This window comes from Phoenix dactylifera, chromosome 3, assembly GCF_051530095.1.
Source record: "Phoenix dactylifera cultivar Ajwa chromosome 3, Ajwa_hap1_PhDact_Kaust_v1.1, whole genome shotgun sequence".
In the NCBI taxonomy this organism is placed as follows: Eukaryota; Viridiplantae; Streptophyta; class Magnoliopsida; order Arecales; family Arecaceae; genus Phoenix; species Phoenix dactylifera.
The window spans coordinates 1,677,082-1,694,847 of record NC_143192.1 but is presented as its reverse complement, the minus strand read 5'-3'; the positions used below and the strand labels follow the sequence as shown (position 1 = coordinate 1,694,847).

The window sequence follows — 17,766 nt, the reverse complement described above, 5'->3', positions numbered from 1 at the left end:
CATATGAAAAATAAGCATATATATATATATATATATATATATATATATATATATATATATATATATATAATTTGAAATTTTGATGAATTCCCTTGATGGGTTCTCTGTTGTCAGTTGCTTGTAGATGTTCAGGTGACTTAAGATGGCAAACGCATATGATAAGGGAATACAGCCATCGCATGGTTTATTCGTGAGCTACACCAAGTAGTAGATTTATGGGATCATGCAATGTGTGATTGCTACTTGTGTTCTTCTTTCAGATATGCCACATGATTGTCCGTCCTAGTTTAATGCAATAAATACCTGTAGTGCCTTAAAATAATCACTGAAAAAACCAAGGACATAGATAAACCTTAACTGTGGAACCAGTTGAGGTTTAATGTGTAGTTAATGTGAACATAAATAAACCTAAATTGTGTGGTTTAATGTTCTCTTTTTTTTGGGTTGTGCTCGTATTTCTTTTACCCTATTATGCTTCCAAACAGTTTGTTTTTACTGTCAACCTTCTGGTTGAAATATAGCATTAATCCACAGACTAATTCCAAGAAATTGGTCAGCTTCTTGAAGTTGAGGTTGGTTGATTATGTGCATAATACCATGAGATAATAAGGACTGTATTTGCTACCATTAGGAAAGCCATAAAACTGCCCAGTTGAGTAATGGAGATAAAAGGTCTGAAACGGTCTCAGATGTACTCCATCCGCAAATGAAACCGGAGTGTACTCTCAGTATAAGTAGACTTCCTCCAGGCTGCTCAAGAGGCTTTTTTCCCTCAGAGAGGGCGTTTAGTTGGGGAGGAGGAGCTTGCTCACAGTCAAGATTGCTGAGCCTCATCACTAATATCTGCTTGTCAGAAATGGCCATAGTAGTACCTGGGTTTCGTTCCACACTGTGTAGTTATATAAAACTGCTTTTGCTCAAATGCTCTGCAGACATTCTTCCTATTCCTACCCAACATTGACAGTATACTTGAAATTGAATGTCACCTTTTCTCATATCTGCTTTGGACCAACTTTCTCTGCCTTGTGGTTCCGTTGTTCATGAATTATGACACACTCTCCTGGTATAGCTTATGCAGCATGGTAGTGATCATGACGAGATGACTTCAACTGGAAGGTCTAACAATCGAGTAGAAGAACTAATGCCATCTCCACTGCAATCGTGGCAAACTATTCTTGCCCAAGATGTCATATGTTTATAAGGATATGGCACCAACCCCCTTATCATGGAATGAGTAAATTGATACCAGACAGATATTGATAGGTATCGTTATATCTAGTTTGGATTAGATTGACAACATCTTAATTAAGCCAAGAGATTCACCCCCACACATGTGCAAGTGTGTGAAAAAGCATGTACATGTTGGACGCAAACGAGGAATCCACCATATTCTTTCAGCAATGCTCATCAAGCTTTAGAAACAATCATCTCTGAATTAACAAAAAAAATGCTTCCTCAGGTAGCCAGGCTTCTTGATGAGGATATTCTCTTCGTGGATCAAGGACTAGGCCAGATTGATAGCGAGATCATTACAAGCTTTACATGGATTAGAAAAATATTACAAGCTTTAAGATGGTGTACCCCATCATATTATCAACTATGAAATATCCAACACACATATAATACATGCATCTATCTTCATCCTTAATATGTATTTCTGTAATCAAACAAAGTGTTTAGATCTGCTCTTCAAAGCAAATCAGATATCTAGTTCTTTTGACATCCTAAAGACTCCCTCCTTTTCTTCTTCCTTTTAAAAAGAAATCTTACTTTCTTATACAAAAAGAAAAAAAATCTTCCAATACTCGTAAGATTCCATAGAAAAGAAAAACTGCTAACCCGAGAAAAATGTGAGCTTTCTTATTCTTTACATTCTCAAAGATATCATGATAGCCAATACAGGCCATTTATTAGATTTGGAAAACACACTAAACATTAAATTTTGGTTAAAGATTTTGAGGATTGATAGTCAAGTGCACATTAACTTTATAACAGTAATATGTTTATTTTATGACCTTTTCTCTTTGGTGGGATTTATCAATGTTTCAAATTATAACTGAGAATTTCCTGAAGAAAAACCAAAGAAAATTTGAAGCTTGTACTATTTCTCAAGAATTTTCTTTACCATGAAAAAACCCAATCTAAGAAAATCGAAGTACCTCAACCAAAGTAATTGGCAATGTACGTTTTAAAAATCTGACTGCCCTTAATCAAGCATACATGAACTGAGTAGCCCTTGATCCATTTCTGTTTAACTGCATTTTAAATATTGTGGAATAGCCTAGCTGCCCAGGTGCTTCCACCTCTGATAAACTTGTCTTCTGTCTGACACAATCTTCAATGATCAGAATTTCTTGTTTTTAAAACTTTCGTCAGAAATACAACAACAAATAATTCATAGGAATCAGGAAAGAATTGAACATGGAGAATAGGTACAAGCAAAACAATTGTATATAAGGAACTTCAGTCATGAAATATAGGAAAAACTAAAAATAAAGACATAGTCTAGTTAGCATCAAGCAAAACAATTGTACATAGAACATGGAAAATAGTAATTTCCATACACTTGTACCTATTTCTGTATATTTCCGTAGTTTTCATCAGTAGAAGAGAACAATCCCAGTTTACGGGTTGATGAAGTACAAGGAGCTTCACCATCACCACAATCATTCTCATCACCTAACTCACTCTCTGTTTTTCCCAGTGGAGATGAAAAGTCCAAGCACATACCATGTATGACTTGCTCTTCGTAGGATGCTGATATGTCCTGAGAGGTCAATTGGTGATACTCAACAAGTTGATGAAGGCACTGGTTCTCTCTCATTAAGTTAGCATTCTCATTTGCCAATCTGGACTTCTCAGCCAGGAGGGCCTCCAATTGAAGTCTCACCTAAAAAATGTTGTAAGGATAAAGGAATCAAATAAAAGATGCTCCAATTCATGCTACTTCATGCTTAGTCATGGATATCATGAGCAATGCTTGCCCAGCTATATGCTTAGATGCAAGAGTACTTCCAAAATAAGACCTAACAAGGATATTTAACTCCACAAAATTTGGTACCTAGCAAATTAGCAGTCACCATAGGAGTGCTTTTGCTTACCCTGACTACTGACAAGTCAGATTTAGCAGTAAAATTTTAAACTTCTGGTAGCAGAGTTACTTTAAGCTCCTTGCAATAGGAGGTTGTGACTTTAACTAAAGATTTATTTTTAGAACTGCAAAGAGTAAATTATTGATTGTATTGATGACATGCTTTTAGTTTCTTTTTTTTTTTTAATTTGTTGGTAAATTAAAACATCTATAAATTGAAATTGAGAGATTCTGCATGAAGTTTTGAGTCGGCATTAATACATTAGAGGTATGCAGGAGTTACATTCATTATGCATAAACTAACAAATAAAGATGTCATTGGCATGTGCATGGAAGATTTGAGGAGCTGGAGGATTGAGAACTTCTCGTTTCTGTCATTCTATTACTTATAATTTAGTCAATTTGCAGAATACGATCTAGGATCTACCAAAAATGACATATATCTGTATATATAACCCTCCCTCTTTCTTAAAGAGATGTGCTCTGAACAGTTACAGTTGTCATAATTTCGAGGTGAACTTTATCCCCTGCTTAATTTCATCCTTGATATAGCGAACAGGTCTATATCAAGGAACAAGTGTTTATAAAGCCTAGCTTATTGGTTACACTTAACATATGATTTAGTTTCCTGAAAGCCTTTTACCCTTGATTTAGTTTCTTGATACACAGTTGTCATAATTTCGAGGCGAACTTTATCCCCTCCTTAATTTCATCTTTGATATAGCAAACAAGTCTATATCAAGGAACAAGTGTTTATACTTAACATATGATTTAGTTTCCTGAAAGCTTTTTACCCTTTAGTTCCATCCTTCATAAAGCAAACATGTCATGTTTAAGGAGAAACTTTAGTCCCACCCTGTTTTCATCCTTGATAAAGCCTAGCTTATTAGTTACGCTTAACATATGATTTAGTTTCCTGAAAGCCCTTTACCCTTGATTTAGTTTCTTGATACACAGTTGTCAACTTGTCATAATTTCGAGGTGAACTTTATCCCCTCCTTAATTTCATCTTTGATATAGCAAACAAGTCTATATTAAGGAACAAGTGTTTACACTTAACATATGATTTAGTTTCCTGAAAGCCTTTTACCCTTTAGTTCCATCCTTCATAAAGCAAACATGTCATGTTTCCGGAGAAACTTTAGTCCCACCCTGTTTTCATCCTTGATATAGCAAACCATATCTATAGCCTACTGCTTGCACTTCCACTTTCACTTGGAGGAAGTTACATTTTTCAATGCTAGTTGTTTACGTTTTTTGACGTGGGTAGTTCTTCCATCATTTCTGCCAAATGTCTGATGATGCTCCCATCATTACTCTCACAAAAAATGAAACAAAAACATTTGTATGCAGCTTTTACTGGAAATAAATAGTTAAGTATGTATATAAATTGAAGATTGAATTCTAGAAGCACAAGAAATCCTAGGGTAGTTGATAGTCTTAACTATTCTATATATACACTTTGGTAACAATTTACAGCATTGAGAGTAATACATACAGCAAAAAGTACAGCTGACCGAACCTAATTGCAGGCTAGAACTAATGAGATACTCAAGAAAATTTGTTAACCTCAAAGAGAGCGTACCATTTCATTCTAATATTGGAGGGTTCCTTATTAAAGCTAAGATGGTTGTTTTTTCTTTTTTGGGCTCCATAAAGCAAGTTTAGTATTTAACTAAACAAAATTTAAGATCCAGCAATGCTGATAGTGATTTTAGTTTCTAACATGTTGAACGCTCTCTCTCTCTCTCTCTCTAACACACACACACACACACAAATATTTTGTTAACCTCACAAAGACCATGCCATTTCGTTCCAATATTGGATGGGTCCTTTGTTAAAGCTAGCATGGTTGTTTTTTTCTTCTTTTGGCTCCATAAAGCAAGTTTAGTATCTAACTAAATCAGATTTAAGATCCAGCAATACTGATAGTAATTTCAGTTTCTAAGATGCATAGCATGTTGAATGCTCTCTCTCTCTCTCTCTCTCACGCGCGCACACACACACACACAAACATGAAACTAAAATTAGCCTCTAATAAGGATTGAAACATGCACCTAGCACAGGAGCAAGCATGCCCTTAGGAGTGGAGTGCAAACCATTGGACAAGAGTACTGTTGGCTCCTCTCAGTAGTTAAATGTTACAGTTGAAAAATGCTATTGAGCAACACACCGTTCCCCGTTCTAATGTTGCACATGTTGGATGTTCCAAATTCCACATGTCACCCACCTACCCTTGTGAACTTCTCCAGTCTCCAACTGCCATATAGGACAGAAAACTATGCGGGAGTGGAGCAATGATAGGTTGTTCATTATTCTAGTATTATTTGCTGTCTATCTTGTCAGGAAAGGAAAAAGAAGTGCATTAAGGAGGGAAGAAAAGTAGTAAATGGAGCCAGAGAATCAAAAATCACTCTCTAGGATATGTACTAGATGAAGGTTAGTGATTTATAGAACAAGTGGCTCAAAAAAAATAATAATAATAATAATAATAATGATAAGGTCGTAAAAGAAAGGGCTTTGATGCCTTTTAAGAATATAGTAGGTTACCCTTGGAAGGCGAATAAGAAGGTGTTAACATACTGCTTCCTTGTTTCAGAATTTCAAGCAAAAAGTGTGTGATTATATTGTCATGAAGTAGAAAGGACTGAAGCACATAACATGTTTATAATGATAAGAATTATGATGTGTAAAGGAGGTCTCATACATCCAATGAAGGTAAAGGATTTAAATATGGGCAGCATGTGCAATAAATATCTGCAAAGGGCCAAATGAAATAGTGATTCTTATTTTTGGTACAAACAAGGATTGAAATAGTCCTGGTTTGGTACCATATCGTTTTGTTTTGACAGAAAAAAACATACACGTAAAGAAGTGGAATACTGGTTCCCTCTTGAATCAGACTATATTGGTTAGCACTGATTGTGCATAAATAGATTTGTACCAACCATTCCGGTAGCATATTGATTACTTTTTATTATTGAATGATACCGACTGGCTTGGGCTGCCCCTACCTGGTACCATACCATTTCGGACAAAACTAATACATAGGGGTGGCAATCAGGTCGAGTTGGACCAGATATGGGTTGGGTTGGATACAAGGTGGATCAAAAATCTTTATATCGAACCTGACCTATTTACTAAATGGGTCAAAAATCCAAACATGAACCTAACAAGTTTATTAATAACAAATTGATAGGCGGTCAATCAGGTCGAGTTGGAGCAGATATGGGTTGGGTCGGATACAAGGTGGATTAAAAATCTTCATACCGAACCTAACCTGTTTACTAAATGGGTCAAAAATCCAAACCCGAACCTAACCATTTTATTAATAGCAAATTGATAGGCGGTCCCTTCGTTGACCGGACTATAACTTTTAATCCAAGTTGATTGGGATTTTAATACCTGCTCCAAGTTTTAAAGTTTCTTTAATTCATAATCCCTAGCACTTGTACACACTTATCCTCCAATATGTACACCGTTCCAAATAACTATGTACACATAGATACAAGTATATGTAAGGACAATATAACTGTATGCAGGGAGAATATAACTATGTACAAAAACTAGTATAAGTGTGTACGATATAAGTTTACATATGTGAAATCCTATATAAGCGTAAGACTAAAAATTAAATGATAATAGTAAGGGACCGCATGTTAAAGTCCAATCAAAGAAAGGACTATGTATTCAGTTTTCCTTTTATTAAATAGGTAACTTATAATGGGTTGAAATTGAATCAAGTTAAAAGGTTAACTATTGCCCCCTACTGATCCATGGCTAAATATAGTATTTTAAACCCGTGGTTACAAGCAAGGTTCGCCGAACTGGTACCAAAACTCGTACCAGTCAGTGATTGGTTCAGTATGGCATTTGGTTCGGTACCATACCGACACACGGTATGGAAAAATTAGGGCCAAACGGATCCGATTCCTTACTAGTTTGGTTCGGTACGGGGTGAAGTTCGGTCCATTCAGCATACCTTGGTTACAAGGTTACAAAAGTTCTACAAGAATTGACTTGGCTATGAATTGTAGAGAATCTTTTGGAAAAACTAGCTATACTAATGATATGGTCCTTAATGTAAGAGCAAGTGGCAATAATTTCAAGGGTTCATCTCAAAAAGAAATAAATTACAATTCGTGCACAAGCTTGGATACTCTTCCTTTTAGAGGTTGTAAGACCTAATAACTGATGATTGATGAGCTCATACTATACTAAGGTTGGCAATCTCAGTAAGGGACCCTATACCGGTACCATGCTGGTGTCAATATACTAGGTACGTAGGTTAGTTCGATGTATCGAGACTCGGTATGCCTCCCAAACCGAGTCTTGATTCGATATTCATATGGTACTGTACACGTGGTATGGAGCAGTATGTACTAATATGACAAACCTTAACTATACAATCTTTCTGACGCATATCATGGTTTTAGATATCATGGAATGGTGTCATCCTAGTTTCTTTTTGGTGGAATGGAAAATCTCGTGTCCCGACACTCAAGATGGTGGATGTCCCTTCTCATCTTGGTCCATTTGTTGACTTGTCCCTTCCCGATAGTTGGGATGGTTTGCAGAATGGGGGATATCTCGTGTCCCGACACTCAAGATAGTTGATGTCCCTTCTCATCTTGTCCCGACACTTGGGATGGTGGGTGCCCTACTATTCCATCCCTATTTAAAATCATGCACAATATTAGCAAGGTATAGGTGTACAAGGCTACATATCTTTATATCATGTGTGCTGGCCCATACTCTTGCTTATAGACTTAATGCATATTAATTAAGGCCAATATGTAGTGTATGGCCATTTTGACTTGTACTTTCCAATTTTAAATGACCCAAAGCTCTTCGGTCGAAATAAAATAAAATTATGTTGATTTTAATCCTTTTCTCCTTATTAAGACAACCAACACCCTTTGTTATGCATTTACAATTCATTCCATTCATTGACAAAATAAAATAAAGCCTTATGTTTTCAAGAGAAAAAGGAAAAATTCTTAACTCATGAGAGGAAAACAAATTACATTAGTCAATTCTATATTAATAAAACTTAGAGTTGTTTGAGAAATTAATGCAAACCTTTTGGACCCACAATGATATTTTAGTTACACCAAAATGCTGTTAAATCCTTAAAGTTGCAAGTCCCACATGCAGAAAATTTAGTTTTCTTCTCATTGTTAGGGAGCTAACCTTTGCATTCCTATCTATATAATGTTCCTTGAAAGATTTATAGCATCATCGCTAAGGTTTTTTGGCCGATATAACTGCCATAATTTCTTTTCCCCAAATTATGAAGAAAAACTAGGTGGACTTGTTTTGTAAGGGATCTCTAGTTTTCTTTATTCTTTGATAAAATCTAATAAATAATAAATATTTTTTGGAATAATTGTGGAAACACCACCAATTAAAATTATCCTAGCCAAACTCATGAGAAACACTTTCCATGGTTGGAATGGCAACTTCTCCTAAGTGCAGATGAGATGAGAACTAATTAGAGAAAAGTATGTCGAATCGGGTTGAATTGTCTAGTTCATCCAGTATCAAACCGAACATGTGTGGAACTGGATTGGTTCGGCCCTAATTTTCGAAAACTCTTCCAAACTACCCTGAATCGAGACACTAGTTTGAACCAGTCCGGGTCCCCTCCTTTCTATTTGAATGATAAAAAGGGCTTGACAAGGCTTTCCAAGCCGTTCTTCTTTTTTCTTTTCAAACTACCCCACCCCTCCTTCGCCAAAAATACGGTGATTTTGATGATTAAAAGAGGATCCAACCCAAAACAAGGTATGATGGCTCTCCTCTACCTCATGTCCTTCCTTTTTTTTAACATTGAAAAATACTGAAAAAATTCCAAAATAAGAGGTCATGCAAAAAATTTCAATTTTGGCATGATTTCATGATATGTTGTAGATTTATGGATGATATGCATAATGTGACTAAAATCTTTAATTTATACTAAATTTATAATTTTAAAATTAAAAATATATTTTTGGATTAAAAATTTAAAAATAAAATAAAATCTAAAAAATAACTATAAAATTAGAAGCTTATTTAAGGACATGTAAGCTACTCTTGACCTAAATTTGGTGCCCATTTATTCAAGTGTTAATACGATCATGCGTATAGTGGTTGAGGCCTAAATTTGAAAAATAAAATAAAAAATAAGTAGCTTTTGATGTATGCCCACAAGTCTAGATGTATTAGGTTTCTAGTCATATGCTGGATCCTATTACCTATAGCCACAAGCAGTCTATGCCCATATGGATATGGATATGGTACGTTCGAGATATTACCTTCCAAGGGTACTACCCTAAGTAGTTTTAGAGCATCTTACAGATCAAATTTTGCTGCTGGCATATTCTGATGAGCTCCTCCATAGCTGTATTATCAGTCAGAGGATACCTTTTAGAACCAAAGCTTTAGTAAAAAATCCAAGACATGTTATAACCCGGAGCACATTTCCTATGAGATGAGCATACTCCAACGCCGCTTGGTTAGAGAGGTGGATTAATGTGCCTCTTGATTATGCTAATGATTCAAATATCTATGAGGGATACGCCACTTGACGAGATTCTAGAAATTGGTATGTATGTTGTATTTTAAATATGTGCAATTGATTGTATCATTTTATGTTTATATCTCACTAATTGATTTTAGGATATTTCATGTTGCTTCTTCTAGCATGTAAAGCATTTTAGAAACAAACATTATACTTAAAATTATTTTATATTTTGTATCGCTCTAAAACATCAAGAAGTATCATGAGACATCAAATTACACTTAAAATTATTCAAAAAATTAGAAAAATGATTATTGTTGATTGAAGCTTAAAAGAGATTTAAAAAAATTGGCGTGCAACTGGTTGTCGACTGGTATGGATCTCGGTACCAGTTCGGTGGATGCCTTCTAAGAATAAATTAAATAAAATAAGATAAAATAAAATAGAAGAAAGTAAAAGAACTAGAAAATAAAATAAAAAGAAAAGCAAAAATTAGCATCAAGTTAGTGGTGAATATCATTGTTAAGGACTTGATCTTAATATACTTCTTCAAGAACTATGATAGGATTTTTGTGAAGTTGCTAACACCAATTATATGGGTCATCTAGTCAATAAAAATTCTGTTCCCTAAAATAAATGTTTCAGCTAATCCACACTCCTCCTTTATTAGGTCTTTTCCTACTCTCCATTATTTAATAAAAAGAAAATTAGATATTCTCTATCTAAAAATGAAGTTAATTGCTTCTTTTGTGTTAATATTTTCAAAAATTTTCACTTAACAAAAGTTTACCTTTTATAATGAAAAACAATGAGGAAAAAGGTGTCATACAACCTTATAAAGGCTGACTTTTAGACTTTCAAAATCTTGTTACTTTTCTAAGACTTAGAAACAACCTATGATTATTTTCAAAATCATTAGAACTTTGTTAAGCAAGAGTACCATTTCTAACTAACTCCAAACATACAACACAAAGCTAAACAATCATGATTGCCCAACAATTTTCAAGGAGATCACGGACTTTAATTGTGTCATGAGGCATCATACAAAGAAGAGAGTAAAGCCTACTTGTCAAAATTTTTACACTTTATTCTAATGACTAGCATGCATTATCAGGCGGTTTTAATTTGACAAGGAAACTTTCTCAAAATAGAAGATCCCTAATCAGTCATGATTTCCCAACAATTTTCAAGTAGATCACGGACTTTAATTGTGTCATGACTCATGAGTTATCATACAAAAAAGAAAGTAAAAGCTACTTGTCAAAATTTTTACACTTTATTCTATTGGCTAACATGCATTGTCAGGTGGTTTTATTCTGACAAGGAAACTTTCTCAAAATATTAGTTTTCATGATCCTTTTGTCCATTTCTCTTAACATATGAATTTGCATCTATATATTGAAAAAATAAAAAAGTTCATGCTAGATCTTGCCTGAAACATTTTGAAAAACTCGGAACAATATCTATTCATACTAATATCCTTGAGTCCATAAGAATTTTGAGAAAGCCAACGTTTCTAGTTAGACTACCATGAAAGCCAAAATCGAGTTGAGAACTGTTTGCAGATTCAAAAGTTAAGGAACAGATATTCTAGAGATAAGTTCAGATCCACCACCAAAATAAAGTTGAAAGAACTTGACTCCATAGATGATATACATATCGGTAATTCCTCTTCCACATTATTCTAGCAAATCCATTAAAACAGAGTTTGGATAGACTAGTTCTTTAAAGCTGCACTACCACATGAGGAAAAGCAAGACGTCCCTCCTTGGATTTTGAAAGCAAAAAGAGAACCATAAAATTTCCTGATTGCAAAGGACCAGGACCGAGATGCTAAACAATTACGGGGGATCAGATTTGCCTATTTGACAATTATCTACTCTCAAAAGCAACTCCAGGATCATCCTTAAATCCCTTCCAAGTTTAACAATTATTAGATTGATAATTATTTTTTAAAGCAATTTCCTCAAATTATGCTAATCAACCAAAATAGTGTCTCTTTTCGGCAATCCAATCAAGGATTTCTCCAAAACTGAGCCACATTCTTTCCTGTTTATGGTACTTCCTCTTTCAATCACTATCTAAACAAAAACAACAAAATAAATATAGAGTTTGACAAAATCAATAAGCGGAGTATTCTTCAAGTTCCCTTGTACTTCTCATACGCTTCTATAACAAAGCATCTCCTCTCTATAAAAGAGCTTCAAAAGTATTCCTGACCCAGAAGTCTTCCCAAGAACACAACACTATTTCCTTCAGGAGAAGCTATCTTTTTTCTTGAACTACGGACTATATTCATCTATAACTATACATATAGGAAAGAGGACAGATTCTCTCTCTCTCTCTCTCTCTCTCTCTCTCTCTCTCTCTCTCTCTCTCTGAAGAAAAAAGCAGGGAAATCCACATTTTAAGGCTCCAAAATTTCACTTTCTTCTGCAATGGTTTTAAAGTTTAATTTTTTAAATGTTTTCTTTCTTCACCTTCTTTCTCTCATTAAAAGTGAAACAAAAAGAAACATGAGACACATTTATATGGAGATAAGACTTTTGAAATACTGTGTAACCTCTATGAATTATTTCATGGAGTCTTTCCATGAACATATTAAGCTGTATCTAATTATTTTATAAAGAAGCAAGAGAAGTGATAAAAAAGGAGTACCAGGTCATCTTCTTCTGGTCTAACACCTTTCTCAAATCCTTCTCGAAGTCTCCTATTTTCCTCTTCCAGCAAATTACTTCGTTCTTGCACAAAAGATAACTCTGATTTTATCGTTTTCAGTTCCCTTGCAAGGGAAGTTGCTTTTGTTGCCAAGGACATTGCAAGCTGCAAAAGGCAAGACATGGAGACAGATGAACAATAATAGAATAAGATATATTTCTTGAGGTAAACCAGACAAATAAAGGAGTTCTAGAAGCTTTATAACTGACAGTTTTGGCCTTCATCAGCTTCTCGCTTTTCACAACATTTGAAGAGGCCTGCTTATCTCCCTTGTCAGGAAATTCCCCCGAACCCTCCAATCCATTCTTGTCAGAAGATTTATCAGAACCAGTTTCCTCATGATGATCAGAGCCAATCACCTCATTCTTGTCCAGAAGCTCAGTGGAACCACAATGCCTCTTTGATTTTGGCTCCTCATCTTCGATCCTTTGGCTTTCTCTTTGTAAAACTTTTGTTAAAGGGGGTCTAGCCAAGTCAGTTAATCCCTGTTATAGGAACATGGTAATATTACAGCACTGTTAAGGAAAGAAGCCCATATATTTCATTAGCAAACTGGGAAAGGCAGAATGGCAAATTGTCTCCCTTGTTCTCTCTGCAATCTTAGAAATTAAAATGAGAAAATACAGCAATTTGCTGACATTGATCGCTAGACAACAATAAAAATCACCAGCAGAATTAAACTAGGTTTATGAGTAGATCATAAGCACCAATTGCATGCTTATTCTACTCAATAAGATGCACTGAGGAAATCGAGAATTTAGCTTCTCCACACAAAATGGGAGAAGTGAAATTTCATGAGCTGAGCAAGTTGGTGACAATTTGAAAACTACATCTAGTTCATTTTGCAACCTTAGAAAAGGAACCAGTGTTGCGCATCATTGAAGATCTTATCTCATATTCTGATTTGATGTGCTTATCAGACTGAATAATCCCAAAGATCTAGTGATTTTGAGCTTAAAAGTTATCAATGTGGCCTCCTGTTCAAACAATTAGGTTGTAATTTTAAGCCCTAGCGTAGTAATACCTCCCAATAATACTGAAACCAGTCTGAGAACGTCAATCACTCTTCCATAGTGCATCTCCAATGAAATCTAAGATCTGTGGCAGAAGCACGATGAAAAATCCAAATGATGCCAAATCAAATTTGTATGGAAAACTAGTTCACTCATAAGGGTCAATCAACAGTCTCAAAAAATTATCAAGACCAACTCGGATTGGCTTTTTTTTTCTTTTTTGAAGAAACCCGGATTGTTAGACATTCTCAAATCACTTATAGCACAAATCGTACCCCAATTCAATAGGTAAAAGATGAAAAGTTAAACTAAATATAATAAAAGTATGATATATTAAGCCCTAAGCAAAGCATAACTTCGGTCCACCAAAACATCAAAAACCTGCTGTGAAAAAAGACCAGTTTGGAAAAGGTCCTTCTTATCCACGGTAAATTAGACCAAACACCCATGCTTAATTAGCTTATGGAGTTACCTGCTGGGCTGCGCTCAAAGTATTTGAAAGCTTGGACAGAGACGAAGCCACGGAGTCCAGACCTTTGATCAGAAGAAGCGAGTCTTCTCTGAACCTCTTCCCTCGCTCCGATTTCAGCCCACACTGAAAAATTACCAGGAAAAGATCAAAAATCTGATTTTTCTTCCAGGACAGTTGAGAAGGGAGGATCGAGGAGATCATACAGCAGAGGAAGCGAGCTCGATCTGTTGTTTGGGCTTCCGTTCCTCGAGAACGGAATCCACGCGGTCGTGGAGCTTGCTCCAGAACCTCTGATCAGAGGATGGGCTGATCAAAGTAGCTGAATCCATGGGAAGAGATAGGGCGACAGATTGCAACGGCTAGTGAACGCAAGTGTAGCGTGAGGAGAGGAGAGATTTTTAAATAAGGGAAGGCCGACTGGTTCTAACGGTCGGATTTCTAGGAACGTTGACGAGAAATATCAAACAACTGCCGGACACTGATTTATGAGGATCAAAATACCAACTTTGTCCCTGATGGCTCAAGTGAAAAAAAAAAAATCATAAGCAACAAATTTTATTTTCTAATTTCTACGACCAAATGTGCATCCTTAGCAATTCAACCAATTCAACGTGAAGGGGAAAAGAACCACTAAAGCTAATAGGGCTGCAGACTGGATGGCTGTTTATGTAGCCAGTCACTCTAGTAGTATCCTGTGGGCTGGAGATGGAGAGTTGCCTCTGGTTTGTTGTTTGAATTTATTAGGTGCATCCATACTCGTTAGATATGATCCACCCGCCTTAACAACAACAACAACAACAACAATAACAAAAAACACTAAAAAGAGGATTGGCAGATGGTCCACCATACTGGTTGGACTGGAAGAGGTCAATGCTTCAAAAGAGATGCCTTTATTTCCTTTTATCCAGGGATAAAGCAAACTTTACCTTGTTTGGGCTGGATCATTTGGATTTAGATCCTCTCTAACCAGTATAGTGACCAGAGAGGTCTAGTCTCTAAGCATGAGGGGCTAACAACTTTGCATGTGGGGCATGAATTTGAAACAATGTCTCCCACTCCCACATGATCAGGGTCCGTCCAACTTTTAATTGAATGTGCGATAGCCTAATGTTAGACATCGGGCCATTGTCCGATCAGTGTATCAGATAGACGGGTTCATGATCTGAATCATTTGGCAATGGCATTGCCAATTTGTGTCCTCATTACATGTTGCTTGTGTTGCACATTACAAATTTATATATGTCTAGTCCATAATGTGAACATTGGCAACGAGTGAAGTGGATCCTTCAGTACTTGAAGGGTCCATAGAATTTTAGCATATGTTTTGGAGACTCGTTTTTGGATGTTATTGGTTATTTTGGTGCAGATCATGCCGGTTGTAGGTCGAATACTGGGTACATTTTCACAGTTTGTGATGGTGCAGTAAGTTGGATATCGAGGTTGGAAATCATTGTTAAATTATCATGTGTTGAAACTAAGTATGTTGCCTTGACCAAAGTGATAGAAAATGATTTGGTTAAGGACTTGATCAGCTTGGAGTGATATAACAAAGACATGTTGTGCATTCTGATAAATAAAATGCCATCCATCTTGCAAAGAGTGCAGCTTATCACACCGGGAGATGGCACATATGTATCTGATACCATTTCATTTGGTTGGTTTTGAAGCACCAGGACTTTGAAGTGAATAAAATATACACGAAAGAAGAAACTTGTTGGTATTTGACAAAGGTTGTGCGTTTCATTGAAGTTATTTTCTAAATGGTGCATTAAATTATGTAAAATTTATGTTTGATCTGATAAGATAATGCATAATTATTTACTAAGCTACGAAGCTTACTCTTCTCTTTGTTTTTTTCAAATAAATAAGACTATTAAGAGTGGAGAGGGATAAACCAAGTGGAGGTCGAGATATAAGCTTCAAAGTATTGCAGCAGGCTAATAATAAATCTAGCTTATGACTATGACATTATAGGTTATGTAGTTTTGAATATTTAAATGCTAGATTTAGACGCTTTGTGCTCTCGCCTTTTTGCTTAATAAATAGAAAAATTTTGGACCACTATTAGTATTGTACTTAATAAGATAAATTTTTATGTAGACTTTTTATTGTGGGCTTCATGTTTTTATAGGTAATACCCTGTGGTAGCGCGGCCTTATCGTGTTCCAAAATAGCCCTTCAGCATTAAAGAGGCATTAAAGATCTAATTTTTATTAAGGGTATAATAAGAATTACACATAATTTTTTTAGAAAAGTAGATGATCAACCAAACATAAGCACTCTGAAAATCTGTCACTTTCCCATTGTCAACCAAACATACCAAAAATACTTTTCCAGACATGCTCTTTCCAGGAATCTGCTTCTCAGAAATCATATTCCTAAGAGGAAAAATGCTTTCCGCGAACCAAACGAGCCCAGAATGGTGAAGAGGATTCAAAGTCTTTAGGAACTTCTAATTAAATCATGCCAATGGGTTGAAGCTTGGCCAAGCGGATGGAATTGAACTGCAAAATATTTTTATGGGCATAATTGGGCTATGCCTCACCAAACAATAAAGTAGACCCACCAGGGGAACATAATGAGGGGATTGTTCTCTGCTACTGACGTAGCAAATTGTCTTGCTCTTGCTTCTAGCCCACTTGAAATTGTCCACTGCCAAATAATTCCTTGTTGATATTCAACTACGTTGTCTTCTTGATTGACCTGCCAGATGTTGACGAGTGCAGTGATCAGAAAAACAACCCTTGCAAGGAAGAATGCATCAACATATATACCAGCGAGTGTTTCTTTCACCAGTCCATCATCAGGAACAACTGGTTTTAGGACTTCATAGTTCTACCGATGACGTTCCCATGAAATTTCGGAACTTTGAAACTTAATCCAAAACCATTACTTAAATAGGTGAATTCAATGCGATTACCTATTTAGGATCAATGCATGGGGACAATTATTCTTGGCATACTAAGTTACTTCAATATATTGAGTGGAGATAAGCTCGGGCGTCAACTAGCACATTAGAATGGGTCATGGCTGGACACGAATATGCCAAAATGTTCAATTTGCAAAAGCAGACTTTCTCTAACGCATCTATATATTTTTGACAGTGGCAATCTTAGGCTGGACAGAGACACATATATAGCTGTGAGAAGGGGCAATTTTTCAAGATTCTAGTTAAATCTATTACTATAATTAAGAAGGCTCTCTACACTGATTTAGAGAATTGCAACTTGTTGATTTTAGTAGTCACCCATGAGATTTATTCCATTAATTGTAGTAGTTCATATTTATATAAAATTTATAAAAAATTGTTAAGACTTTCACGTACATAACCCAATAAATATGACATATTATGTATTTACCCTCCAAAAATCACTTTTTGTATATATAGCTGTTAGATCATCTTATTTTTGCAACACATCTCCTATTGGATTTTTGACTAATAGTATTAAAAATTATCATTTTAAATCTAAAAGATATTGTTACCCTTTTGCATTAATACTCTTAAAATTTTAAATTTAATTTATATTATAAAGAGCCATTTTTTAATATCTTTTTAGGGGTACTGATGTGAAATAATAATAAATTCGTTTTATACTTAAAAGCAACTATCTATTGATATTATGAGTCAACAATCTTATGGAAGGGGTATCCCTTCAAAAATAGAAAGATTTGAGGATATATTTTCAAATGGTGAATATTGAAGGGTAAATAGATAGTAAGTCATATCTGCAAGTGCATATATGTAAAATCCTAAATTATTTAAGTGTATTACATTGGTATATTTTATTTGGTCTATGGCATTCATGTTATCAAATGGTCCATATTTAACCTTTTAATCATTTAACCTAAACTATCCTATAGATCGAAGTACGTGCAAATATGTAATTAACCTTCAACAAGCACTAAGAACTCTAGAAGCAAACCATAGTATTTACCACTTACAACTCATACAAGTAGGATAAAATTTACG

At 35.3% G+C, this 17,766-nt stretch overlaps 1 protein-coding gene across 1 annotated transcript; it reads right to left on the bottom strand.

Moving 5' to 3' along the window:
* Positions 1-2,375: 2,375 nt before the first annotated feature.
* Positions 2,376-14,236, bottom strand: LOC103714544 (uncharacterized). Its single transcript, XM_008801829.6, has 5 exons — positions 14,000-14,236; positions 13,797-13,919; positions 12,521-12,796; positions 12,252-12,416; positions 2,376-2,890 (listed from the first exon to the last, which is right to left on the bottom strand). Exons 1-5 carry the CDS (start codon positions 14,123-14,125, stop codon positions 2,573-2,575), a joined length of 1,008 nt encoding a protein of 335 aa, XP_008800051.4. The 5' UTR covers positions 14,126-14,236; the 3' UTR covers positions 2,376-2,572.
* Between the last annotated feature and the right edge of the window lie 3,530 nt (positions 14,237-17,766).

Bases quoted from the DNA above. Each gene is read 5' to 3' on its own strand.
- LOC103714544 (XM_008801829.6), bottom strand. From the start codon at position 14,125: ATGGATTCAGCTACTTTGATCAGCCCATCCTCTGATCAGAGGTTCTGG. The intron at 12,797-13,796 runs GTAACTCCATAA...TTCCTATAACAG, and splicing joins CTTTGAGCGCAGCCCAGCAG to GGATTAACTGACTTGGCTAG. The intron at 2,891-12,251 runs GTACTCCTTTTT...AACATTTTTTAG, and splicing joins GACCAGAAGAAGATGACCTG to GTGAGACTTCAATTGGAGGC.